At 35.0% G+C, this 27896-nt stretch overlaps 1 protein-coding gene across 1 annotated transcript; it reads left to right on the top strand.

Annotated features, from left to right (window-relative positions):
* Wat (worker-enriched antennal transcript) lies at positions 1–25999 on the top strand. Its single transcript, XM_018452833.1, has 4 exons — positions 1–335; positions 14063–14189; positions 18033–18131; positions 24865–25999. Exons 1-4 carry the CDS (start codon positions 327–329, stop codon positions 24888–24890), a joined length of 261 nt encoding a protein of 86 aa, XP_018308335.1. The 5' UTR covers positions 1–326; the 3' UTR covers positions 24891–25999.
* The last annotated feature ends 1897 nt before the right edge of the window (positions 26000–27896 follow it).

Genomic DNA, 27896 nt, shown 5'->3' with positions numbered 1-27896 from the left:
TCTACTGTCAAGACGGGCAGCAGCTGTGAGAGTCTCCGACATCTAGGATTCACCGTCACCAAGGGAAACCTACTCCGCTACTCTGGACATTCGCACGGTAGTAGGCGTTTCTTCCGGAGCCCCCTACCATCCGCGAGTCCGCGACTCCGAGAACGTACCCCCGCGTGGCAGGTGGTACACCACCGTTGCGCGGTACTCCTTGACTCGCCGCTTAACGAGAGTGCAACTGCAGTTGGCGGCCGACCTGTGCACGGCTCACGGGGAAACGCGGAGAACGCGCTCGTTCCAACTCGCCGCAGTTTCGGGGGAGATCCAGAGAAAGAGAGATGAGGATCGTAAGTACGATGTGCCTGTGATACCGTAACGCTTCGCGAAAGAGCAAACATCGCGCGCGAATTAACAGCGAAAAAAAAACCCCAAAGAGACCGGAAGAGTCAGTCCTCCCAAGGGTCTCGATTATTTCCGCAAGACGATACGTGCGGAGTCGCGAGTGGTCGAGAGTGTTCGTTCTAGACCAGTGAAATCGTGCCGTTAGATCTTGTGAGGTCTTCAACGTTTGTGAAGAACTCGACAGCGATGTGTGCGAAGATTTTCAAAAACGAGCACACGCGTCTTTACGAAGGAATAGAGAATTTAGGATTTTACTGACAATTTATTGACTTTTGTACAGTTTTATAAAATTTCGTTAACGTTACATATAATTTACACATATAGCTGGATCCGGTAGTCCATGAAATACATTTTGCGACCGATACGACGTTTTGCTCCAAATAAATAATTAATAAATTAAGAAATTTTTGAAACAACAATGTTAGGTTTACAAACATCTTATCACTAAGAAATCAGATTCAAGCTCCGTTTTAGATTCATCGCTCGCGTAGATAGTATCGCGTTGAGGACGAACAATAAATGAGAATCTTGTTTACATCAATTCGATGTAAAAGCAAAAATACATATCTCCAACTATTCCGACTTGACGTTCTTATTTCCCGAATCTTAGTCATAAAGTAAAGCATGCTTTCCTACGTTCATACAATTGGTTCGCTCCCTGCTGTTTGTCTAATAATTCCTTGCAATTAAAAATACAGAAGAAAAAGAATCGCCCTGATTCACGTTAATTGAACGGAGTTTAATCGTTATTAAGGTGCATTTGAAATAATTGTCCCAGATTTCGAACTTTCCTTAATCAACGCTTAAAGATTTTAACAGATAGGTAATTTCAATTAACTATAATGGATAGCGTTGAATAATTATTTAGAAACGAGAATCTTAAATGCAGTAATTCGGAAAAAGAAGACACTTCTACAATTCGATTTTTTCTGTGATAATTATCTTTTCTCGTACAATGTTCTCCTTTGACTTATGTGTCTTGATTACAAGCTACTAGATATGCAAATTAATGGAAGAGATCGATTAACTCTCTTCAGGGAAGAAAGATGCGCGCAGAGATAATGTTTGCAGCGAATGAAATCTGCAAACACTATGTAACAGTTCATTCACGAGATTCTAGCCCGTGGCGAGACAGGTCTGCGGCCTTGCCTCGGGCTGTTCAATCGTTTGTTGGTTGAACCGGCATGTCCGGTAAGCTTTAAATAGTTCACATGTTACGTAATACATAACAAGAGTAATGTCATTTCTGGGAAGATTTCCTTGAAAATTTCTAACGGTGATTTTCTAGCCTAATTTAGATATATACCTATTTTGAAATAAAATGCCAAACGGAATTGTTATTCGTAGTTCTCGCTCACTAGATTAATGTAGAATAAAAACGTTATAAACAGTTGATATATTAACTGAAATAATTCAAATTATTTTTGCCAAAATATTTTCATCTTGATTAATTTTAAAATTGTCTATGCTCGCAATTTAGATTTTATTGCTCTCGATTTTTGCATTCGTTAAAGTTTTTTATCGAAGTTGTTTTCTACAAATTTTACAACAAGATTTCTATAAATTACAACATTTTCTTCAAGATTTTTTGTACATGAGATTACATAAAAAATATATATCTATATATGTAATTTATACTACATTACATGGTATTTTAAATATATGGTATTTTAAAAAAAAAAAATATATTAAATTCCATTACCGAAAAGTGTAAGAGATACCGCTATCGTGTCAAATAATGCAATATTATGTAATATAACGCTATATCAAGCAAAATGTTTATTATTATTAGACAAGTGCCAGTTTTTACAGCACACAGCAAAAGTTAAAATACTTATTAAAGTATATATAGCACACATTTATATAATTTAGAAGATGTAAAAAAGGAATTAAAAAGTATAAGTTATGTAATTAAGCCGGCGGAATATAAACTGACCTAATTTATAAACTGTGCTGCGGCACTAACACTCGGGATGGAAATGATCATTGCTGATTAGCTTCGAGTCCAGTTGGCTCGAAATCATGCGCGACAACATGATAACGATATTTTCTCAATATTATTTTTCCAAATAATATCACGAGAAAGTGGTATTAATAATCTGGATTGGTTATGCAAACTATTAGTGAAAATGTCGTAACGTTACGGCGTGCAATTCCGGTGCACCATAGACTTTAATTTCGTAAGCGTTGGATTTATCCCATCGTTCACACTTCAAATCGTGGGACGTTAATAGTATATTAGCAAGCGATCATTTTAGTATCACTTTATATCTATCTATAAGATACATTTTTAATTGTCATAGTATAAAATATAGTATAGTTCCGAGAAGAATCAAATTTTTCATGCAAAAATCAAGAAATTATTCGCTATGAAAGATACAATATTTATATTAATATTTATTTATTTTCAGTTTTTCTTATTAATGTTTAATGTGATTTTAATTTATTTGGATGCCATCTTTGTCCGTTTCTTTATAAATTTTTTACATTTTTAACTTGAAATATATATATTGATAATTGAGTTTTAAAATTGAATAAAGTTCGCGCGAAATTAAATAAAGAATAAAATGTTTCACTTATGTGTGCTTTGTACATTATATTTAAAATTAAAATTAAACTGTAAATATGTGGTCTCCAATAGATAAACACATACGCCTATGTTGATTTAGGTTTATTACAGGCGTAGTTAGAACGGATTTAGAGCGCACGAATGGCATGCAGAAAGCTACAATTGTGTCACTCCCTTCGCGATTTCATAAGTGGTTACCAGATTTATATGTGTGTGTACATATGTGTGTCTATAGAATAAAAATCTTGGCGTAACGTGATCAAAGCATGTAATTTTCTGCTCCCTTTTATTAATTTTCTTTGAAAGAGACCGGCAAATCTTTCAAAAAGTGGAACAAACGATTCTGTTGCAAGAAATTTTAATCGATCTTTAATATAGTTAAGAAATCTGCTGAGAACATTACGCCGACACCCTACCGTATCTTCTGATAGCTTATGTTATTTCAAATGTTTTATAATTTGAACTTTACGAAGTTCATAGATAATTAATCTCTTTGTGTTATTTTTCTCTATTTTATTTCTACTTTAAATACAATTTTATTGTATATTTAATAACTGCAGATGTTACTGTAGTATTTGTTTCATTTTATAAAGTTCGTTACTTTTCTCTTTTCTTTATTTAGCAATAATTAGCAATAATTATTATTAATATTAATTTATATTATTGATAATTATTGAATGGGAAATTACATATACGTGATCATTTGTAAATAAAGACGCAAATACTGCAAGTTAAAATAATATTTAAAATATTATAAGTTGAAATAATATACACGGTTTCCCGAAATTCACGAATTAAAATACCACAGCAAAAAGGTCTTAAAAAGCAGATTAGAAACATATTTACCATTTTTTGTTTCAAATAGTAATTTTTGAAACGTAAAAGTTTAAAATTGGCCAATTATAGATTACAGTTAAACGGCTGCCTGTCCATGAATCGTATCTTGATAGTGTTCATAATCGCACGTGATGACTCACGGATAAACAGCTGTTTAACCGTTATCTGTAATTGGCTAGTTTTATATCTTTAAGTACCTCAGAAACTTTATTGCTCCGAACGTTAACTGACAAATACTTTTTTAAGAACTTATTTTTTTAGAACTTTTTTACTGTGGTATTTTGATTCGCGAATTTCAGGACATTCTGTACACGCAAGCTAGATTTATCAAGTTATCTATAGTAGCAACATTAAAAATTTTTTAATTTTTTGAACATTTTAAACTTATTAAAATTTATATAAAATTAACCAAATTTGTCAACGATTTTATAAATAATTTGTATTATTACTTTAAATTATAATTTTCTTTTAAAATCATCACATACATACATATCGCTTTCCTTTTATTTTTGGCAGAGAAATTGTAGTACAGTTTTGCGTCGTACTTCGGCAACTGTCCAACCGTGACAATCGAGTATATCCTTTTACAGTGTTTTCCACTTTCTTAAATTACCCCTTTTACAAAACGTCACTAAAAACCAATATGATTACAGGTAACACAATGTGCAATAGAAATATTCTCTTATCATATATTTTATATATTTCTGGTAAAATAGAACAAATTACTACTTATATGTACACACTGCTGTTTATATTTCTAATATTAGCATTAACATTGAATTCGATATTTAACTCTCCATTCGAGTTACCTTATTTAGTCATTGATTTAGTTCTTACTATATTTTTTCAATGACAATTTACTTTTAATTATTCTGTAAATGTAATTATTTATATTTTAACAAATTTAGACTAAAGATTTTTTTTTTTAGACGCTCGTGAAATTTTGTTGATCTAACGTACATTTGAAACGTTTCGCGTTTGAGTGTTTCACGCGAATAATACGTTATGAGTTACGTGCACGCTCGTTTTTCAACACCTTTGATCCTCTTTCTTGTAATAGTTGGCTTACCGCCAAGGGCGGGATCGTAATACTAGCATAGAAGCGAACGAGCTTGTCCTAGAATGAATTTAGTGCGTGTACTTTCACTTGCAGGTAGCCTTTTACACGATGTAGTGTGAAAATGATGCGCTCTTATAACTCTCGCTTACCGCGTGTAGTCTCAAGTGCAGTCAAAGGAACGAGTTCTAATTAAATTCCGTCGACTGTCCACTTAATTTGAAATAGAGTTGCTGGGATTTTCAAATTGCAGAAGGAGCTAAAATTTCGGGGAAACAATTTCACTGATTTTTATATAAAAATTGTTTTCGTAGAAATCAGAAAAATTTTCAGTATTTATTTCATAGAATTTCTTATTCAAGTTGTAGTTTATAAATCACCTCCTCTTCATCACAGAAGGCTACCATGAAATAGTTTTATTACCTGCAGCAAATCAGTTTTGCAAGAAAGTGCCTCCCAGCTCGCGAGAGAAGTGAGGAAAGTAACAGCTGTTCTCTCAGTGAAAGAGGCGTTACCACACGGGATGCATCCGTCGCCCGTGACGCGTAATTTTCCAACCGTTCCGAGAATTCCCGCATTCTTGTTAAACAATAGATCTTCATAGTTCCTCCAGGTTCTGCACTTTCTTCTTTCCTTATCTTTCGCATTAAGCCTCATAATCGTTGTGATTAAGTGTCTGCGAAATTTAAGTATAACCGTAAATTGTCTTCCGTATTGACCACAGTTTGTCTTGCTTTTGCGAGAGATAGGAAACTGCCGACTGTATTAAAAGGGAAATTTCATGCGGGCATGAAACAACGCACGTTGACCGACGTATTTATCGTCGGCGTAACGAATTTAATCGTAACGTTTTAACCAAGTAGTGGATACTAAACGGTCTGCATAATGTTGCAATCAGCATTACACTTGTCTGTAATACTCTCGGACAGCATGGTTTACGCATTAGACATTAACATGCGAATTGTGGTTAATCCCGGCGAATTGAATTTCGTTGGCATTGCCCGGATTTCTCACGAACGGTGTAATATTCGGTCAACTGATACTATTATTAACTTTCAGATTACTTCGAGATAAAGGAGGATAATTGTACATACTCGTGTTGCGATGAAAAATATTACATTAAAAATAATAATGGGATTGCGTGGAGCACGTGATTGCTTGGTCTTCATATCAAACGCAATTTCTCTTTGCTATCTGTTAAATTTAACGTTTCGAATCGAATTTTTTTACTTTACTTCCTCGAAGTACAGTGGCATTATCCGAATTTATTGCATCCGGAGAATTATGAGATATTATAATTTCCTGCTGTTAGCTTTCGGACCGTATTACGTTAAATCAGTGTAATCGTTCCGCATTCTACCTCATAAATAAAAATCGCGAGAGTTATAGCAGAAAAATAATGATATACGTCACCTTCGATGGTTCCATTTCGAAATAATATAGATGAGTTTTAAATTGCGACATTTCACTTTGCATATCGAGACACAAAGAATTAATAAACGAATCACCCTATTTTCCTAATACTTTCAGAAAATGATATTTCTCTTGTAGTATTCATCAAAACGTAAATTAGTGCCATTAAAGCTGACACCTTATAACAAGAAAAGCAATTTAAATAAAATGTTAATATCATAGCTTCTTACATTACATGTAAATACATTTCGTCTATGTGCCGAAGTTACAAATGCGGAAGATGTTTTTTACAATATATAAGAGAATTTATTAGAAATCTCCTTTCCCCCCAAGTTATTCAGTAAAAGTAATGATATTGCGAATTGTAATTGTTAAAAGTCATAAGTTACGTTACCAGGAAAAAACTTCAAGTTAATTAGGCTGCCTCTAATGAAAAAATCATGAATCATTGCTGCAGACGACGTTAATGTATACAACATAAAAAATGAATCTTACAATATTTTATTTTGAAATTTAATAAGACTTCTTTTATTATATATTGATTGCGCGCTGAATAAGTAAAATAATATACTTCATAATATAATTGTGTATTAATATTTGTGAGTTGATTTCAGTTATTGATACAATAATCATAAAAAATGAAGATTAAATAATGAAATAAATAGTATGAAGGTTCCAAAGTATAATTAAATAATGAGGAACAGATCTTCTTTAAGACTTTTATAATGATTAAAGACTCAATTATTTTACGATTAGCAAACACTTTAAATTGTTGCCCATCACCTTGATTCTTTATTGTGTACGTACATTCTTCGAACACTCGCAAGCTAATTGTGTAGATTAATATTAATGGTGTAAAAGTCCGCCCACAGGAACAGATTGCGATACGTTTCACTCGGCACCAAACGCGGAAGTATGTCTTTAATGTATGAACGGTGCTGACTATTCAACTCTCATATTCTCTATCTAGGCATTTGTGTAATACGATCATCGGCTTAAATATCTTCTCCTTTCCTTAGATTGTCGATAAGTATCGTTGCTATCGATTCAGAAGAAATAATTCTCGAGAGAAAACATCTGTTCCATTCACAAAATAAAACAAACAAAAAATTTGTTTATTTCAATGAATATACAGCCGCCTTATAGGCTTAAAAAAATATCAAGGAAAAATAAATACTTAATTACATTTGTTAATTATATTAGTTTTATTCTAATTACTCTAAATTAATTATTATAATTATTGTACATTATGAGCTTTATAAACTATTATAAACACATTAATTATTTTATGAAGTAATAAATGTGTGTAAAAGGTGCTAAATTAGAAAACGTACATGTACTTATATATCGATATTTTTAATACTTTTAATGAGTTCTTTGATTTTTTCTCAGTGAGTCAATAATAAAGGAAAAATTAACAGGCCTCTTTGCTGTAATATAGCAACTCGTTATGCCGTCGTCAACGCAATACACATATAAGTATATATAAATTAAATGCGGGCGATATAGATAGTTGATCTCATGCCTATTATACCGGTTTGGTATATTTTTTTCTCAAGTTTTTCTGCAAAGCGAGCACGATTATACGACTCAATAATTGACATGTCTTGAATAAATAAATTAATAGAATCATTAGCCCGATAGCTTGATAACGTCAGAATAACTTCAAATAGATTTATCGGTCATTGACTTATGAAAATAGGAGTAAACGATATAGATATTATATACAAGTGTCAACATAAATTATTTCGACTTTTATTATTTTTATAAATATCACAAGATCTCTTTAAAATATTAAACAACGCAATATCCAACAGAATATATCAATGCTTTTGACGGAGACTTTCTAATTTTCTTTTCGCAGCATGATAGATATGAGAAATTAATTTATCGTAAAGTTCTCGTGACGTATATCGCGCCAATATCTTTCACGTGAAAAGCTCCAAGTTTCTAATCCCATAAATATCGATGAAATGCGATGAGTTATTATATCGCGGATGATAAATATTCATCGTCGATCATTTCGTCGCGTCGCCGAGTTCGCGAAGACAAAACAGCGCAGCGGAATGAAATACCACCCGCGTAATGAAACCACGGCGTCCGCCCGCATTGTTGTTTGTCGTTTTTTTCTCTCTCGTGTGGGTAACAAACGCAACCTCCGAGCGAGGGAACGATCAACACTCGCGGTTGCATCGCGCCGTTCGATCGGCAATATCGCTTCGTGACCGTAAAACAAATCGCCATGCGAAATCGTGTCGCCGCAAAATACCGTCGCGCGCATTTTTTACCTTTTCCACAGACACATGTCGTTACGTCGATTTTTTTTCTCCCCCTCCCCTCGCGATCGACCACGCGTTCGCGGATGGAGATATCTGGCCAGCGTAATCTCGCGTCACGGTCTTACGCACAAGTGTGCCGCACTTTATGGGCGACCTCGTAGAAACGAAGGTGGCGATGCCACCGATGGCGAGCAGCGGCGAGAGCGATGGTTCTCTCTAAAATTACTTCCTTCGCTTCGCGCCTGATGTTTCTCGATATTCGCATTGTCATCAGAATTTCCGCTCGACTGACCATTGTGTCGTAATCGCGAGCCTGATCTTCCATTTCGAAGGTTTCTCCTCGTCATCTCATCGCCGCCGGGAGCTTTCAAGAGTTAGCAATGTTAGCATCTCGATAGAATGTTTTTCGCCTTCACCTTGCCTGGTGTGTGAGTGGAGATGGGACTGTCGCTTATACTAGTATATACAATGCGAACGCTGAATCGAGATTGCATATAATTTCGCATAAACGAGTTCTTTTCTACGTGTTTCGTGTTTAATTTTATTATTGCGTGACGATGATATACTGCGGGGACACGAAAAATTTTTGAGAAAGATATAATCACTAAAATTGAACTGTGCTTCAAAGAAACAATTAACGTGTTAATAACATGAATATATAATTCTGTGAATTATTTATATACATAATGTCCATTCTCTATCTATTCTACTCTCGTATAAAATTGAAAAGGAAATTAATTCGCGAGCTGGCCTTTAACACAGTTTGTAAATAAAGCTTTTTCATTATTGCTTTTAATTCTAAATGTCTAATTCTAATTACAGAAAACAAAAAATCAATAAATGCATTCAGTAAAAATTAATTTTAGAACGGAATACTATTGTATTTTGTTCTACAATTTTTGTATTTGATTGTTTTATATTTAACACTTCATTGGGCATTTTGAACGTAACAAAAAGATAAAGATTAAAGTGGGAAATCCAAAAGTCTTATAATTTATAATTTATTACGTTTATATAAAATTTCTTTTTTTTACAGAACACTTGTTTAAAATATTACCGCCTATTTCAAATCTATCTTGTATATTTTAATTACGCTTTATACATACATTGCGTTTGCTATGTGCTTTGTCAATTTGTATTTATTGATATGATTTCTGCGTGACTATTTCTAGGTCAACTGAGATCGATGGTTGTTTATTGGATAGCTAATTAACAAAGTGAATTATGCTGAAGGCACGCGAATGGCGATCGAGTCTGATAAGAATCAGAAACAAGAAAGTGTGTGTGTCTATAAAAAAAATCGTAAATGGTCCGCGCGTTTACCCTCTGGACGTTATTAATTAAAAGTGCTGTCAATCTGCCGCGTCTCGCGACCGAGCCTGCGCCATTAGCCTGTCTTCCCACACGTGTTCTCTGCGATACGATCGTTATTTCATATTTCGCCGAATAAATGTTCGTTTCATTGCATCATTGTATTGCGGCTTTCGGTCCATCAATTACGTTTCGTTTACGGCAATGTGTTATTGCATTACGATCGTAAGATAATAACCCGGCCGCTCGGAATTATATGTCGAAATGATCCACGGCGTACATCAACAAAAAAAAAGATTAAATTACTGTACGTCCCGTCGTTAATTTTCTAATATCGATCGTTGCACCGTAAAAAGACGCTATCGTAATCAAAGTTTCGGAATCCTGATGATCTGAGAGCCGCTGCAAAAATCGCCGATCTCGAGATTTCTGTCCGAACATCAAATCTGCGAAACGTATGTTGCCTTCGTATTTGCTTTCGCACGATTAAGGTAAATATACCAGCCGGACGTTTAAGCGTTAGGTTCTCATAAATAATACAATTTATAATATCAAAGGTTTTTAATATAAATATTTGTATTCATTTGAAAACTCAAGACTTCCTTAAGCAAGGAAAAATTATTTGAACCCACTTATAACAATTATTAATTAAAATATTTAAATAAATAATAGAATGCGTCAATGTATCAGTAGCCGGACAAGCCGGTCGGACATTGAAACGTAATTGTTCCAATTTTTTCGGTCGCGATTTAAGCGGAGCGACGAGCTATTGTTTCTTCCAACAGGAAAGGTTGCCTGGAAATTCGTCTGTCTTTTTGTCGTATCCGACGCGCTCGTTTATCGCGAGTTTACGTTTTTTTGCACCTTTCAAAACGTGCCGCAGTACGAAATGTGTGAAAGTTTTAACGCGAAAATATAAAAGACATTTAGAACAATCATGTTTATATTATGTAAAACGGATAATGGTTTAATATACAAGATAAACAAAGACACCTATTGTATAGGCCGCGGCCTAAATGCACGGTGTAAACGTAGCCATTGACTGGACATGTACCTATGTCCATTTATTTAACACTTTATTTATTTAAGTTAATATTAGTCTCAAATACGCTTTTTAAAACTAATAAAAAAATAATATTATAATTTAATTGTAATCTTTAAATGCAATTAAATTATAATACTGTAATAAAAAAAGCATTTGAGATTAATAATAATAAATTTTGAGTACATAGGTACATGTCCGGACACTGGGACGTTTACTTTAGCTTGTTCCGTTCCAATAAACTGTGCACGCGCAGTGTTCGATTTTAAAGTTAAACCATCGAGCCGCCAGCCGATTCGCCTTGACATTGCATACCGGCGAAAGAAAACCATGCGAAAAGAGACGGAAAGCGGCCGTGGCGGCGGCTCACCTTGCCTTTGATACGGAAATCTCGCAGACAAACGAACCGCAGCGAACGAACTCGGTATTGCCCCGATCGTGCCGACAATCGAGGTAACCTTTATCCGAGCGATTACCTCGAGAGGCAGCTAGCTTCGTAATTGTGATCGAGGAATAATGTCCTTCGACAATGATGATCTCTTCGACGCGTTTGATACCTGATCGTCGAGAGGTATCGGCCATAAATCGGCTGTAACGATTTCATCAAGAGTTTTACGTAAGGAAACGATATCGCGAGGAAGAAAGAAATTGGGACTTGACGATTGATCTCCCCTCCCCTTTTACTTCATCTCTTTTGCGTTTGCGTAAGGACCACATGAAATTCATGATGCGATAACGGATTTTCGAAGCGAACGCACGTTGGTTTACGTCATCCTAATCCAACGAGAGTCCTTGCAGCTCTCTTCGTTAATTTGATTGTGACAGTATTTGTCTGACGACATCATGGAGCGCGATAGATTAGTGATTGAACACGCGATGTAGTCATTAAGTTAGAATGGAAAATCGCAATGATGATAATAATGACCACTGGAAATAAAAGTATTCTCAATAAGAGGCAGATAAGGTAAACCAGTGTCTGGACATGTACCCATGTCTGGACACTCACACAAAATTTATTATTATTAATTTGATAAAGAATTTCCTTTTTCGTTAACCTTATTTAAGGTAAATGTACCAGCAGCCGGACGTTTAAGCGTAGGTTGTCATAAATAATACAATTTATATTATCAGAAAGGTTTTTAATATAAATATTTGTATTCATTTGAAAACTGAAGACTCCCTTAAGCAAGGAAAAATTATTTGACCCACTTATAACAATTATTAATTAAAATATTTAAATAAGTAATAGAAATGTACCAGTCAATGTACCAGTGGTCGAACAGCTGGTCAGATACTGGGATGTAATTGTCTCAGTGTTCGACCACAATTAGAAAATTAGTATGCTGACGGGAAATATTAATGTAAATAGATGTTTAACAACATGATGACAAAAGACAACTAATTCAAATTGGTCATAAAGGTAAAAAGCATGAGATTAATATTAATTTATATAAATAGTTTTGTGTAACTGTGTCCAGACATAGGTACTGTCCAGTCCCAGTGATTGGACATGTAGCATGTACCCATGTCCGGACATTTACATAACACTTTAATTATTTAAGTTAATAATGGTCTCAAATATGCTTTTTAAAACGTAATATTATAATTTAATTGTAATTTTTAAATGCAATAAAATTATAATACAGTAATAAAAAAAGCATTTGAGATTAATTTAGAAGGGATTATTTCATATATAGGAATGTCAGAATGTTTCGGCGCCTTATCATTTTCATATTTATATTATTAACATTTCAGATCGATTGTGGTTAATGTCCGAACGTTTTGGCGCACAGTCACATCTGAGATAATTAAATTTAAAAAATTAGGATTATGTATTATATTCATAACATCTAACTTTGACCGATATTATTGGCGTTCTTTATATTTATGTATAGCATTTACACGGTCGTACTTATCCTTGAAAAAGAAAAACTTTTTCATGATGGATTCAATTTTTATCAAAATCTGGTTTCTGGCTGGTTGCGAACGCGTGTCAGGCCGACGGAATGAAAATGTTAAGTAGCATATTTGCTTGTAAATATCTGACAGAGGTGCTATTTAGAGAAACGTGTAGGGTCATAAATTTCTGCGGCTTACGGTGGAAATGTATATTGGAAACGTGGTCGGCGATCGATCAACCGTAAAAATTGTCACGTACCTTCGTCACGGACGATATAACTTCACAGATCAGAGAGAGAGAGAGAGAGAGAGAGACAGAGAGAGAGAGAACGTACAAGTCGACAAATAGGCAAAGGGATATAATTCCAAGGTTTTACAGCGCGCAATTTTCAACGGGAGACACATGGTTATGCGTTCAACATTCTGCTTGCTCTTAAAGTCTATCTCGATAATTTAAAGCCTATACTTAGCGTTGTTATGTGGATAGTACCATTATTTAGCACCTGACAGTCTAGATCGGCGCGATATACCGATAATTATCGTAATAACGGTTATTTTTCGGACAGTTGCAACGGTCGAAATTACTCTCGCGATGATTCGATCGCTTGTTGCGCTACGAAGAGCAAGTTTCGTCAAACAGCTGTTACTTCGTGATAATCCGAGTGATTAAACGCCATGCAAAAGCACTCTTATTTTGTTATAATTAGTAACCGACGGTTTATATGTGGAACCAGCGAAAAATATCATTCTTGGAAAGAATGTGTATCTTTCGTACGTATCTATGTAAATCACTGCAGTACTGGACGTGTGAACGATCATTAGGAAAGATTCTCTCTCAATTAAGCGTGGTATCGCGTCGCGATTCACAAGAAACAGTTGTTGCATTATTTCGTAATGCAGTTTAAAAATGTAAGATTAAACATCTGAGTTAGGATTACTTTCCTTCTTAGGTTATTCTTCTTTTACACAACAATTTTCACATTACCTTACATAATGTAGGAATTAAAACGAGATACTCTTGTTTCGCTCTTGGGAATTTCCATTGAAATTGATTTCAACATTGAATTTTTCTATTGTTATTATAATTATCTCGTTTAGGAAATTCCTTTACTTTTGTGTAAAGAAAAGATCTTAAGGTTATTAAGAAACATATACTAGTTGCTATTTACATATTTATTAAAAACATAGAGAAACTCTTGAAATTCGATGCAAACTTTACTAACGTACTTTTGTGATAATTATAAATTAAAAAATTCTAATTGCAGATTGTTCTAGTCGTATTTGTCATGGCCGTCCTGGCGAGTGCCTCGGCGCAGGATTTCAGGCATTTTTTCGGATTGAGTCCTCTTGGCGTTCAGGTCTCAGTAATGAGGGATCCGAGATCGAATAGGGGTAAGTTATTTTCAATAACAACTAAGATTATGTCATACATTGTTAAATCTATAGTGCCAAATTTAACCTAATTTAAGTCGTCACTGCTTCTATTCAATGTATCGTTATTTTATACTAATGGTTATAATTGTCATTGACACTATATGACGGACATGACATTATAACGTCAATTTGATACTATATAGTGTCAATTTGACGCTACACTGAAAAAAATGTTTTGTTGAAAATGGACAAACCAGAAAATTCTGATAAGGTCCAGTTTCACAACTCACGATTAACTCTTAACCGAGATTCAATTTGTTTCTCATCTCTTTCCCATTTTAGAATTGGAAAGAGATGATGAATAAATTGAACCTCAATTGAGAGTTAACCGTGAATTGTGAAACTGGATCTTAATCAATCAGGATTCCGGTTATCTCGATTAGAATTTTAGTAGATTTAACCAGAAAACTTTCTTATAGTTTCAAATTTAACTATTGTCTTCGTATAAAATAACGATATATTTAGTAGGAGCAATAGCTACTTCGGTTAAATTTGATATTATATAATATATATTATATAATAGTTAAAAGAATGACGGATAACTTCTATGACTGAAACTTCAGTAGATAACAGAACATTGATGTATAATAATATTTATTTTTAATTATTATAGCCAAATATGCATCATATCATTGATATTTATTATAAAATAAAATCTTTTAAATAAAATTTTAAAATTGTAAATTAACCATTTGGTAAATTAATTGAACATGGATTTCTAGTATCGCTTATAAGATTTTCTGAAATAACTCTTGCACTTTTTATAACTACGTCTACTTCAATTTACATAATCCGAAGATGATTTGTCGGTATATTATTACTGTGCCCGAAGGCTTACTATAACAATTATGCTTTCCTTTTTTGTTCATATGCTATTATTAGATGTTTCGAAGTGCTCAGTGATTTACAGTATGCTTCGGAAGTGTTCGTTCTTGTATATCCTTCACGTTATCAGGAAGCTGAGAATCATGCAATTACGATAATAATTTGTTCTTATGTTTTCTTCAATTTGCATACCGCGAAGAAACGGCCTCGTTTCATCCGCAAATAATGGTAGGCATTCTAATATCGTTCACTAGAATTCCTCAATCGTTCGAAAGTTCTTCCTCAATGTGATAGATTCTTGGAAACAATGTCTTACTTACGATGTTATTGAAAGATGTAACAAGGTATAATCGCGACAATTATGGTTTCATTACTGTAAAAATCTTATAACGCGCGATATATATATATACAATATAAAGAAGCGTACAATTTTATAATAAACTAAACATTTTTAACAATTTTAATAATTTCTGTTCAGAAATTTAGTAGATAAGATATTAATGTGTAGTTCTACGAAAATATTTGAGGAAAATTAATAGCTGCAGCTTATTATCCGTATCGCAACTATTTATATAACGTTCTGTGCACAATTGACAATATAACAATCGTTTTTATGATGGTTTGTGTCCGTTCAGCCGTAAAGATCCTAGATATAAAAGGAATGCTCTTTGAAGTGCGCTGTCGTATAATCAAACGACTGATTGCGATCGAGAGGAACGAGTCTGAATCGAATCGTGTAATGTCTTGTTGATGCAGAATCTATCCTGTTCTTAGATAGTATAGAACTTTTACCGGAACAACTAACTAGGGATTTATCTGAACACGTGCGCGTAACGGAAGGAAAGGCAAACCATTTAATTTTATATGTAATGTAAACTTCGTAATTTAAATTACAGTAAAATTTCTGAATGCATTAACAGTGCATTTCTTTCAATTACTGCCGTAATATTTTTATAATATTTATGTATTTAAAAAAACAACCTGAGAATAAGATTTTGTTAATTCTGAAATCCATTCTAATATAATCGTTTTACAACTAACGTAAAAGAATGTAATAACTTAACTATTCCGGATTATGATATCATACTGACGCTGTTACTTCTAAGGTTGCTCGAATAGCTCAAACTACATTATTTAAATGGCTTGCGCAGGATACGTGATCCTTGCAACCTGTTCGAGCGTTAGTATGCGCATAATAAACGACTCTGGAATGAGTGTCAAGTTCAAATTCACATACAATAAATAATGCGTCATATATCGTGCATCTGACGGAATACTAAGCGAATAACCTGTGCAATATAAATCACATTTTAAAAACTATTTTAATTTTTATACAGAAAGTCTAAGAGAATATTTACATAAATATATTCCAAAAATATTTTTATTACACATTTTACGACATTCATACTTTTTATTTATTTCGTACATTAAATTATTGCATTTTTCTTGATACTGATATATTCCGAAATAAATCTTATTGCGATATTAAATGATTGATGCTTCTAATTTATTTTCTGCTCTCATACTTCTCATTGTATTAAGACTACCGCTTAGAAAGTGATTATCGGGATAACATGAAAAACTTACATCAGTTAAACAAATCGTTCGTTTTTTTTTTACTACCGAATATTCATAGCGATTACTCACAGAAAACATGCTCAAGTATTTTGTTACTACTTTAACGCAAATAATAGGAGAAGACTACTCAACGGAAACTGACGTTTATTACCCGAATGCTAGGATCGTCAAGAAAATTATCTTAATAAATCTAGATAGTATCTGCGCCCATATAATATCGTGTCAGTAGATCTATTAATAATACGGCATATGATCCACTTCCTCGTGTTAGAAAGGATTTCCACTACTCCTTCATAGATAAGTGCAACTTTCCTTTAATGCCACGTAACACACTATAGTGCCATTAACAGTTGCGGTTTGTTAAATAATATAATATGCACAGTAAATGAAAACAATTTGGAGACAATTTTCATTTAGAAATTTCTTATTTGAAACCACTTCTTAAATTTTAAATATTAATAAAATTATTATTTCTTCCGTTAGAATAATGATAATTCGAAAATATAATTAATAATATAAAAAATTATGTAATTAATATATATATATATTGCTGCATTAATCATTAGTGTGAGTGACAAATGGTTTAATCATAGATATGTATTTATCCAAGAATTTTATCGTTAAATTTACAAAAAATGAATAGAAATATAAAAAAATATTTATTTTCTATAACATTAAACTCTTTAGTCAAGTTTTTGTAAAGTTAATTGAAAGTCCTTCGCTGTTAACCATTACATTTAATGATTCTGTTTACTATATGCGATCAATCGCGCATCGTTGCTTCGCCAATGACCATGAAAGTCAAATGATCTTTGTAACTGTTGTAAACATCCAATCAACTCAATTCAATCTCGTCAAACGATGTCGATAACGATCCTATAGATCTTGTATACCTCTGCGTTAATATAGAATATATAGATCATTGAAGATTAATAGATTCACGAGAGAATATTTACAAGTATGCTATTCGACTACGGTATATTTGGCTATAAATTATTGAACGTTGGTATTACCGAAACATTTACTAAGGCTGGTATATATTCATAGTCAGATCTTATATTCAAGACAAGTACAGTCTTAAGAAGTCACGAACCGCAATCAGAGGGCTATATTAGCGTCTTAAAATATTACTAAAGACAGTCTTGAAATAAGAACGGACTATGAATACCGCCCTATAAGATCTTTTCGCGAAGATTATTTCAACGATATCAAACGTTTTTCTTCTTAAGTAATTCAAGATTGCCCTAAAAATTTTGACATACCTATTGACTAGCTGGAAATGGAAGAATAAAATGAAGTTTGTATTTTTGATATCGAGACGAACAATAGTGAGAACAAACGCAGCCTCTAAAATGGGATTACGATAATGCGTTTTAACATGCGTTTCTCCTTTCGTAGGTCCGGTATTATTCCCACCTGGGCCTGCTCCCAACAATGCTGACACCAGCGGCGTCGTCGTGGGCGCGAGCGGATACGGATTCGTGCCACCCAGCACAGGTAATTTGTTCGGCTTCTGAGAATCAAAAGAAATCCCGGTGCACCCCCGTCCTCCTCCCCAAAAAAAGAGAAAAAAAAATAGATGAAAGGGATCGGTGGTGGAACACGAGCCGGCGAGCCTTTACGTGACCAGTCTCTGCATGTAAAACAACCCAAAGAGTCGTCGAGGATAACGGAGTAGAAAATGGAAAGAGAGATAGAAGGATAGAAAGGGAGAGAATAATATATCTTATCACACGCAATACCTCGTTCCTTTGCACTCAACTTATGTATAAATACTATTTATTGTAGTCACTTATGAAATAACATAGTCTATGATACACATTTCCCCAATCTCCGAATTTTAATTGTATACCGAGGGTGCATGTTCATGTACGGCACTATGACGTATTTATTGTTTTGCGAGATGTTCGAAAAGTCACGCGTGACTCTACGATATGCATATTAATAGAGATATGCGTATCTATCGATACGCATGTTAACACTTTAAATCCAGCAATGGCATTATATGATAAAGAAATATGTTTTACGCGACTGTAATGTTAAGTATAAAGAGCATGTCAATTAATTATGCAAATTTCTCAAGTCTTTCAAAAAAATATTATACATATATTTATGATAATATTGCTGGTTTATTAGCATGCAAATGTAAAACGTTAATATTTATGTTAATGAAGCATAACTTAATGCGATATCGAATCTTGCAATATTGGCACTTCTATACGCAGTGTACTAAAATGATAAACGTGATCGCAAACTAAAGTTGAAGTTCGGACATTCTTATAATTGTTAAGTTACGTTATACATAAATACGCTGTAAATTAATAAAAAAAAAAAAGAATCCTCAGCATATAATCGTCGCAAATCTGACGTACGCATAAGCGTTGTAATTTTTGATCTCCTCTCTTGTTATATGTAAAAATTGGCTTATTAAAAAATGTGAGTCACTCGATCCTCCGACTGCGGTGTCGAATACACCGCTGCTCTGAGAATTGGCAGAAACCGCAAAAATTCTTTTCCCTATTACCTTCGTTTGTTACCTTTGTTTGTTGTTCTCGCGAAGGTCGATTTCGTCTTACCGGGCCGACGTTTGAGCCTTGAATCTCGGCGGGTACGTCGTTTTGTGAGCGTGTTAATGGTATTCTGTCGAGGACGACAATCAGCTTTTCTCATTACGTACATCCCGGAAAGTTGTACGTTGAGATGGCATTACGAATGGACGGCTGCGATTGCGAGCATGCTATAAGGCTTAAACTTTCAACGTCTCGCTCGTCTCGCTTGCTCTTCGTCGCGATTCTCTTCGAATTGGATCAATTCGAGGATCGAAAGCCGCGACAGCGAGACGCGTTACTAATATGTGGTACGCGGGTTCTTTAGCTAAGTATAACCGTGCACCGCCGCATGTCTGGTGACAGAAAATGCACTAGCAGATAGATATTTCCTGTACTGCGCAAGGTAAGTCCATATAGAAAAAAGTAATATATTTAATATCCGTAACGCGTTGTTGGTTTACCATAATTGGCCTCCGCAAAATGTTACAGTGAACGTTCAATAAATGTTTCCCTTTTTTCTCTATAATTATACGGCGTTGAGCATGAATCATTTTTTCAGATATAATAAAGACTTTCGCCAGATCGTTATCTTATTAACCTTGTCTGCGATATCCAACGATATCCAAGCCACTTATTACCGGTCACCCACGAAGCGAGAGTCAGAAAGCGAGATCGGGTCCCGCATCTGCAAATCGGGCCCAAACGAATCGTAGAACCGTGAAACGTGTTTCCTTGCGTAATCGGATTCTCTCGATTTCCGCGACGTAATATGCGAGGAACAACGTGTCTCTTCCGGTAATTTGAGCGTACACTCGGCTTTCATTTCACGCGCCGTCCTTCGCACCTGCGTTCGGCCGCACGGTAGACTCATCAAGTGGCATAACGAGACGTAATGAGAAAGAGAGAGAGAGAGAGAGAGAGAGAGAGAGAGAGAGAGAGAGAGAAAGAGAGAGCGAGAAAAGAGAAGATCACTAACCGAGGCGCGCGCGGAGATGGAATTTGTACTTCCTCCTTCCGCGAAACGTAGACATACACAACTGTATTACCGGTTTCCTCGCGCAGAGAATCTTCAGCCTTGGAACATAAGCGGAGGTCCGCGACGGTTTGGTGAAAGCGATTTCGACGAGGCTGCGTGGCCTCGTGGCGGTTTGTAAACTCGTTTTATGCGTAACCTTACTTAAGTTACTCCATTGCGCGTAACAGGTGTTACGAGGTCGTCAAGGCGACAAGGTTGCCTTTTTGGTCAGCGACGCCGACACCGGAAGAGAGACGGAGACGGAGAAGTGAAGATCAATGCTCTCTCGATCCTCGGCCTTTGACCAAAACCGATCGGTCAAGTTCAATCAATTTTTTTTTCCTTTCAATCATGCGAATTAATTCTCGTTTCCGTCTTACAAAAAAAGAAGCGTGAATTTGTTAAGTCAAATGATTTGCAAATTTCTGAGATACGATCCATTCGAAATTCTTTTTTAAATACGGCGAAAGTCGTCAAGGTATATGGCACGCATAAAAACGAAATACATCTTCCTTGGCGATGAGAGGAATTATGTAAGACATTCCTACAACGTCATTGAAGAATTCAGCGCCGAGAAATGTTTATTGGAGAGTGACAAAATGATTGGAAGAGTCGAATTTGGTGTTACGAGAGTAATCATAAAATTTCATTTCTCTTTGCGATTAACGACAGATGCCTCTTTTTAAAAACAGAACGATGGGGATCGCAGTTTTACTTCGTTACTAGAGCTGCCTCTTGAAAGATCAATGCTACCTAAAAATATCAAGTGTCATCAAGCTCGTAATAGACGGAAGGAGCAGGAACTTTTGTTTGCATAATTTGTGCAAAATTTAATATAAGAAATAAGAAAAAGCATAATTGCATAATGTATTAAGTGATGTCGATTCTAAAAAAAAATCAATTCATTTTTTCAGGTTCGATTCTTAACAATCGATTAATTGAATAAAAAAGAATCGATATTCCGAATAATCGATTCTTTCGATTCTTTTTTTTAGCAACTTGTAAATAAGATTAAAATGGATACAATATTAACAAAATTTATAAACCAGGTACAATAATTGAATTCACAAATTTCAGAGAACATAATTATTATTTATTAGTTTATGACTTAAGAACTCTTCATTTAATATCTAACACATTATATCTCTGAAAAATTGGATCGATTCCGAAAGAATCGAGAAATAAAAAACCGATTTAAAATCGATTTTTCAAGAGCAAAAAGAATCGATTTTCGATGCATCGATTTAAGAATCGACATCACTATAACTCATTTTGGTGCGATATTAGCTTGAAAGCAATAAAGCAGTGAAGCTTTGTTCGAAGCTGGCGTAATCGTTAGTAAATAATATATTATTATAGTTTGATGAAGATCGTTTGGATTGATTTAGAATAAAGATTCATAATCGCTTGTGAATATACCTACACTCTTTGTTTTCGATATTTGTTGTGCCAGTCCAATTGAGAAAATGCATGATTGAATAAAAAATGCAGTATTCCGCAATGCCGTGCGCACACTTTACATAACTCTATAAAAGATAGCGGGGTAGAGAAGAAAGGTATCGGTAACGGTATTAAAATACTCGCGACGCAAAAGAAGTGAATGGCGGGCGAATAAATTCTTTCTGTGAAGAAACACGCGCTGTGGATATCGGGGGAAAGCCTGTACATCTCATACTTTATAACATTTTGCACTTGTTAATGCGCGCAACTCGACACGAGAGAGAAAACGTAAGTCTCGGGCAACTGTGATTAACGTCGTGGTACGCTGGAGGACGAGGTACGTTAAGTCCGAAAGTAAGACCTCGAGGTTGTAGCTCAGGGAAGCGCAGATGCTTTATCGGGATAATTTTCAAGATTAATCAGCGGTTAGGTTAGCGCAGATAATAAATGCGAAGTACAATTTAATTCTCTGGAAAATAAAATCTCTCGATCGCCGAAGTACATTTTTACGTTAACTAGGTTGATAAAACCGAAGAAGCGAGATTGATGCAACTCACAACCGTGACTTCTATTTGACGGACAATACTTTCGCAATAGTTCCTATTTCGAAATCTCACGAGAGATAAAAATTCGCGATAAAAAGGCGATAAAAATTCGCGTGCGCAAATATCTTCATCTGCAATTTACCAATTAGGAACGATCGTATCTTATGCCGATAACTGGTTGTCGTGAGTTTTGCAGTTAAATACAGCAACACAAAGATGGTAGCATTCTAGGTCAAGCGGCCATTCGTTCCCCTTGATAGTCATTAAACCCGACGATCCGCATTTAATTACGCAACACGCAAAAACTGTTGACCCCTCCGTCCTTGGCGAAAATTTATCTGGGGTTGAAAGGAGGAGGGTGTGAAAAACAAATTTTCCCCGAAACTCGTAGTCGGTATTCCCTGTGGGAACGAACTTTAACGATATCTCCGTTAAATACTTTTTTCACGGGGCATTAATTTGCATGAGAAGACGTCCGTATAGAGAGAGATACCCGAAAGAAGTTTTTAATGACTCGATATAAAGTGTTCCAGTACATTTCACTAACTAACTGCAAGTTGTATCGATATGATTCTGCAAACAACGATATGCTGCTGTTTCAAAAATTAAGGAGGTTCTCCAGTCATTTGATATAATATAGGAACTTGATCAAATTTTGAGAATAACTTTGTTATAAAAATAGAGCCATTCCTGAATTTTAAAAAAATTTTTTGACCATCTGGAGATTAAAAGAAAGAGAGAAGAGAGAGAGAGTTCAACACAAAAAGTAATATTTTTTAAATTTGTACTCTAATAGAAATATATGAAAATTTTAGTATTACAAAATAATGATAAAAATCTCAATTTTTTTATATAAGTACTATATGAATTTAAAAATATTTATGTAAAGTTACATTGAGATGCAGACATTAATTGTTCAGTAAATAAACAAAATATTTATTTGTTATAAACTAATTGGTGAATTTCAATGAAACTTTGCATGTTTAGTACTTAATATATTTATATTAAAAAATTTAGATTTTTGTTATTATATAAAAAATTTTTGTTTATAACAATAAAACTAATAACAAATAAAAGAAATAATTTATAAAAATGTGTTGCTCAATGAAAACAGAATGTTATGAACACAACTTTCACATGTATGTAGTTTGTTTAAAGCGTAAATATTAATATATGTGTTTTATGACTGGAGAACTTCCTTAAATCGTACATTTGATATCTGAAGTAAAATTGATCTAACGCTCAAAGTCGATTTCTAAGGGTTAAAAACTTGTGGTAAAACATAAAGAATAAGTGAATTGACCAATTACAGTAGAGACTGTAAGGCCATAACATAGCAGTAGCAAACCCAATATGTTGATTTCCTTATTGCTTATGTCTTGCTACTTAAGTTTTTCTGTGTGCCTTGGCTCTTAACAACACGATCTTAAAGTACACGCTTTGATCCCAAGTCATTTTCAAGTTGGACTTGGTCGCTGTCACTGACAATTATTTTTGAACGCTGCTGTTCATCATTAGAGCGTTCTCGCTTTTAAATTGATTATAATCAGAACACGAAGGCGGAATCCTTTTAGGAGCCCTAATGGCTTCCATTCGGATCCCCCATTCGTTTCGCGGTCGACTTTATTATCGATGCTGCGTACGATCTTGCCAAAGCACACGTGTGCTACGCGCAAAACCAAGGGAGACATGACAGAGCACTAGGGGACCGGAAAAGCGAGCACTTACTAATCAAAGGGTGAAAGATGTAGGGGATGAGGTCAGTTCTGTTCGCCTCCGACGGGTGGAACAAGGTGACGAGGGTTCTGTAATTAGCAGCTTTGAAGTGGTATCACCCTCGCTACTCATTAGCGACGTTCAGGTGCTCCGAGTGTTAGCACTCCGAGGGATACTTTTGACAGTAGAATCACAGATGGAAATTACACGGACCGTTGAATGGATCTCGTGCTGATGAATCCGAGGATCCTCAGAAATCGTCGTCGAATCGTGGCGTCAGAAGGATGAGAAGGATGGGGGAAATATGGAAGAGAGAAAGAAAAAAGATTAAAATTTGGTTGAACGAGGGAAATCGGGAAAGCGGTTTTTATCGCGATTCTCGATGATGACGAAGAATCTGCCACAATCCACTGGCGTAAACGTCCCGGAAGTGAAGGCGATGGAAGTACAGGAATTAATTTTTTTCGTCTACCCGCGCTTCCGCAAGCGCAACAAAGATGGACGAACCAGAATAACTGTTACTATAAATTTACAGCGCATAATTTAAAACTCTTTAATGTTAGGTATTAAATATGTGTCCGCATTATAAATCCCATTATAAATTTATAAAGAGAAAATCAAGTTTTTTAACTCTCCACCGGTAATTGGAATCTTTAAAAGCATCGATATTTTTAATTTTGATAGGTAAATTTAAATATGTAAAAAATAAATAAAATACAATCCGACTTTTATGATGATAAACTCGTTGTTAAAGCTTTGATAAGAATATATTAGAATTTTTTCAGATTTTTATATAATCCGGAACAATGAATAATTTGCTTCGTTTCTCGAAAACCCTTACTGTTGATGAGAATTAAAAGTTCATGTTGGCGGAGGATTAAACGATCGTCGAAATGTCTTGCAACCCTTCTGTATGTCAGTTCAGAACGTTCAGATCTTAAGAATAAGTTTTTCGTTTGTTGCAGATTATTACACCTACTTCTACTACTAGACATTCAATAATCGTGGGACTGCAACATGAAGACGACAACACGAAGAAAATGGTAGTCAAGGTTTCGGACGTCACGGCTCGTAGATTCCAACTGGACATTATGGTAGACTAATAGATCGACGTTACATGGTGGTGCGTGTCCATTGAAGGAAGGACGAGCCTTAAAGTAGTTCTTTTCTTCTTTTTTCTATTTAACAATAGCCTCTCCTCCGTGATTGGTGGCGTGGGAGTACGCCTACTTCCCGTGAACTTTGCTAGATTGCGTAAAGTTCGCAGGGTAAAGGAGAGCTATTAGTGCAGTGTACAAATAGAGAAATTACGTGCGATTATGATAATACGATTTTTTTCTAAAAGCATCAAGTTTCTTCTTGAGGCGTAGCATAGTGCACGAAATATTTTAAGACGAAAGTTCAATAGCTTAGTAAATTAAACCCATGTTTCCTTATCTCTTTCGATTAAGGATCACTCGAGACGCACCCTTAAGAACGTCAATCAGACCGATATAGTTAGCAGCTAAATATCAGCTATATCGACATCGATATTACGCCACTTACTGTCTTAGTTTCGATATTTAGTGCGGTAATCCCGTATACGAGCAACGAACGTCCGCATAATGAAGTCTACGAAAGTACAAGTCGTATTTTATGGTGCATTAGTACGGGTATTCGCGCCTCCGCGTGGCGGTAACGTTGAGGCGTGTATAATTAGTAACAGCCAGAAAGGACCGTGCACTCCTGACAGTGCGATCCTAGAACAAAAGCGAGCGGGACTGAATAGCGAATCCGCTCCGCGCCTTACAGTCGAGAGATATCCGCTTATGAAACAAGACCTGGTAAATAGAGGTGGGTCCGGCGCGCGCACCGCTGGATCCGCTGAAAATGATTAAAAGGCGGTGGTACATTTCGTGCCGACTGGTAAGTTATTTATCGCGACCGCAATGGCAATTTAATTAAGTGTACACTCTGAATCCGTAGCAGTGAAATTTCACTGCATTGAAATTTCATTATAGGCGTTAAGTGGCAATTGAGCCAATGCTACTGAATTTTACTGCAAGTGAAGATTAAAATAGACAGAAGAAGGTTAGAATAGACAGAATAATGTCATTCCAATGCATAATCAATCAATTGATGCGTCTTGTCCATAACGACTATAGCGAATGGCATAGCGCACCTAGCAGTGCTAAATTCACTCCTTGCAGTAACATTCAATGCATCTTGCATTGCATTATCAATTAAAGCTTAAACCACTTCGGTTGATCGAGTGAAAAGTTCACTCCTTTCCTAAGAGTAGAGAGATTAACTCCAAAGCAGTGAAAATTCATACTTAAAACAGTGACTTTGCTACTCAATTTTGCTAGCAATGAAATTTTCATTACCACAGATTTAGAATGTATAGGTAGCCATTTTCCGGCAAACAACTCTTTACGATCTGCCAGTTTCGTGTTCAATAAGGCTCCGCGTCGTGTAGCTACTCGATGCATGGCTTAATATAAGTAATATATTTATATGTAAATATGATAGAGAGAGAGTAAGAAAGCGTGGTATGTGAGGCCACGAATCAACAGCGGGGTACCGTCGCTTTCGTTTCCGTGCAATTCGGTCATGGTTCTTTAAGCGCGAAAGATACGTTCTACGTTGGTACATTTAAATGCCCGGCTTATCGGCCAATCTGTTCCGCACGCGTCCGGTTTTAATCGCACACAGTGACAAAAAATACACGCCTGATATGAGTCCGCAGCTTCATTGATCCGTGGCCGAAAAACACCCACATTCCGGTTGATTAGCTCGCTATTTCATAATTTTCGCATTATAAAGTCGCTCTTAGATTTTTTAAATAAGTTTTTATATAAAAAATGTGTAAATATTACTTAATCTATGGAAGTGAAATAAAATTATTATCTATAAATTTGTGTTTTTATTTTATCTCAAATTTGCTATGAAAATTTTACACGTATTTAGCTTTAATTTGTCAATAGGTAAATTAATTGATTAAAGAAATGACAAACAATACCTAGAGGAGATCGGGGATAGTTAATAGTTTTTTTAGGAATTTTTTTTACGTAACTAATAAATGGAATATAAACCGTAAAGTCATTTTGCAATAATTACATGCTTATGCTACACAAAAATTATTTTTATAATTTAATAATTTAATATTACTCGCGAAAAAAAATTAATATTATATTATATTAAGCCTATATTAAATTATATTAAATCCATATAAATTTTTTTTTCGCGGGTATCGTTTGTTGTTTTGCAACAATTTTAAATGTTAGAACACGTATCAAGTATCCCCGGTCTCCCCTAGGAAATATTTTGAAGATAGACCATGCAACGATTGCATGAATATTAAAAGCTTTCCTTTTAAATGGTTTGAGAAAAAATCAGTTTTATTCTGTAGAAGACGCGCGTCCCAATAAAACACGACACACGCACATATAGGATCATAAAAAATAATGTTTATGTACTAAAATTATAATAAATTATTATATTCGTATTTAAAGGTGAGTATATACTTGTGTGTTTGTTTTCTATTACATAATTGATATTGATTATAGCAAATTATTATCGTAGTAGATTAATTACTTTACGAGACAAGATTAACTCAATATAGAGCGTAAATCGAAGTCGCACCGAGAACACTCACCTTTCATTGCTCAAGGAGACCTCGTCCCGGAATGAAATTTACCAATATGACGCTCGCACGACAACGATAATTATCATTGGGCGCCATTATTCGTTCGTGTATTAGTAATTACGAAAGTTTCCTGCAACCGTTTGAGCGTACACGGAATTCAAACACATACACGCGTTCGATTCTACGTAAGACTCTCACCCGATCTTTGCGGACGGAGAAACTGTGTCTTGTGTGTCTAATGTGTAATGTGTAACGAAAGTACATTTACGTCCAGTCGCGCATTAATGAGAAGAGTGTGAAAATTAACAGCTCAAAGCAGAATGGATATCGTGGAAGTAAGCGGAACATTATTTGCGATGAAAGTCAAAA

Source organism: Mycetomoellerius zeteki, unplaced genomic scaffold (genome assembly GCF_001594055.1).
Source record: "Mycetomoellerius zeteki isolate Tzet28-1 unplaced genomic scaffold, Tzet1.0 scaffold35, whole genome shotgun sequence".
Classification (NCBI taxonomy): domain Eukaryota; kingdom Metazoa; phylum Arthropoda; class Insecta; order Hymenoptera; family Formicidae; genus Mycetomoellerius; species Mycetomoellerius zeteki.
The sequence above is the reverse complement of the archived record's forward strand: the minus strand, read 5'-3'. Positions and strand labels throughout refer to the sequence as shown.

Bases quoted from the DNA above. Each gene is read 5' to 3' on its own strand.
- Wat (XM_018452833.1), top strand. The intron at 14,190-18,032 runs GTAAGTTATTTT...CTCCTTTCGTAG, and splicing joins GGATCCGAGATCGAATAGGG to GTCCGGTATTATTCCCACCT. The intron at 18,132-24,864 runs GTAATTTGTTCG...CGTTTGTTGCAG, and splicing joins ATTCGTGCCACCCAGCACAG to ATTATTACACCTACTTCTAC.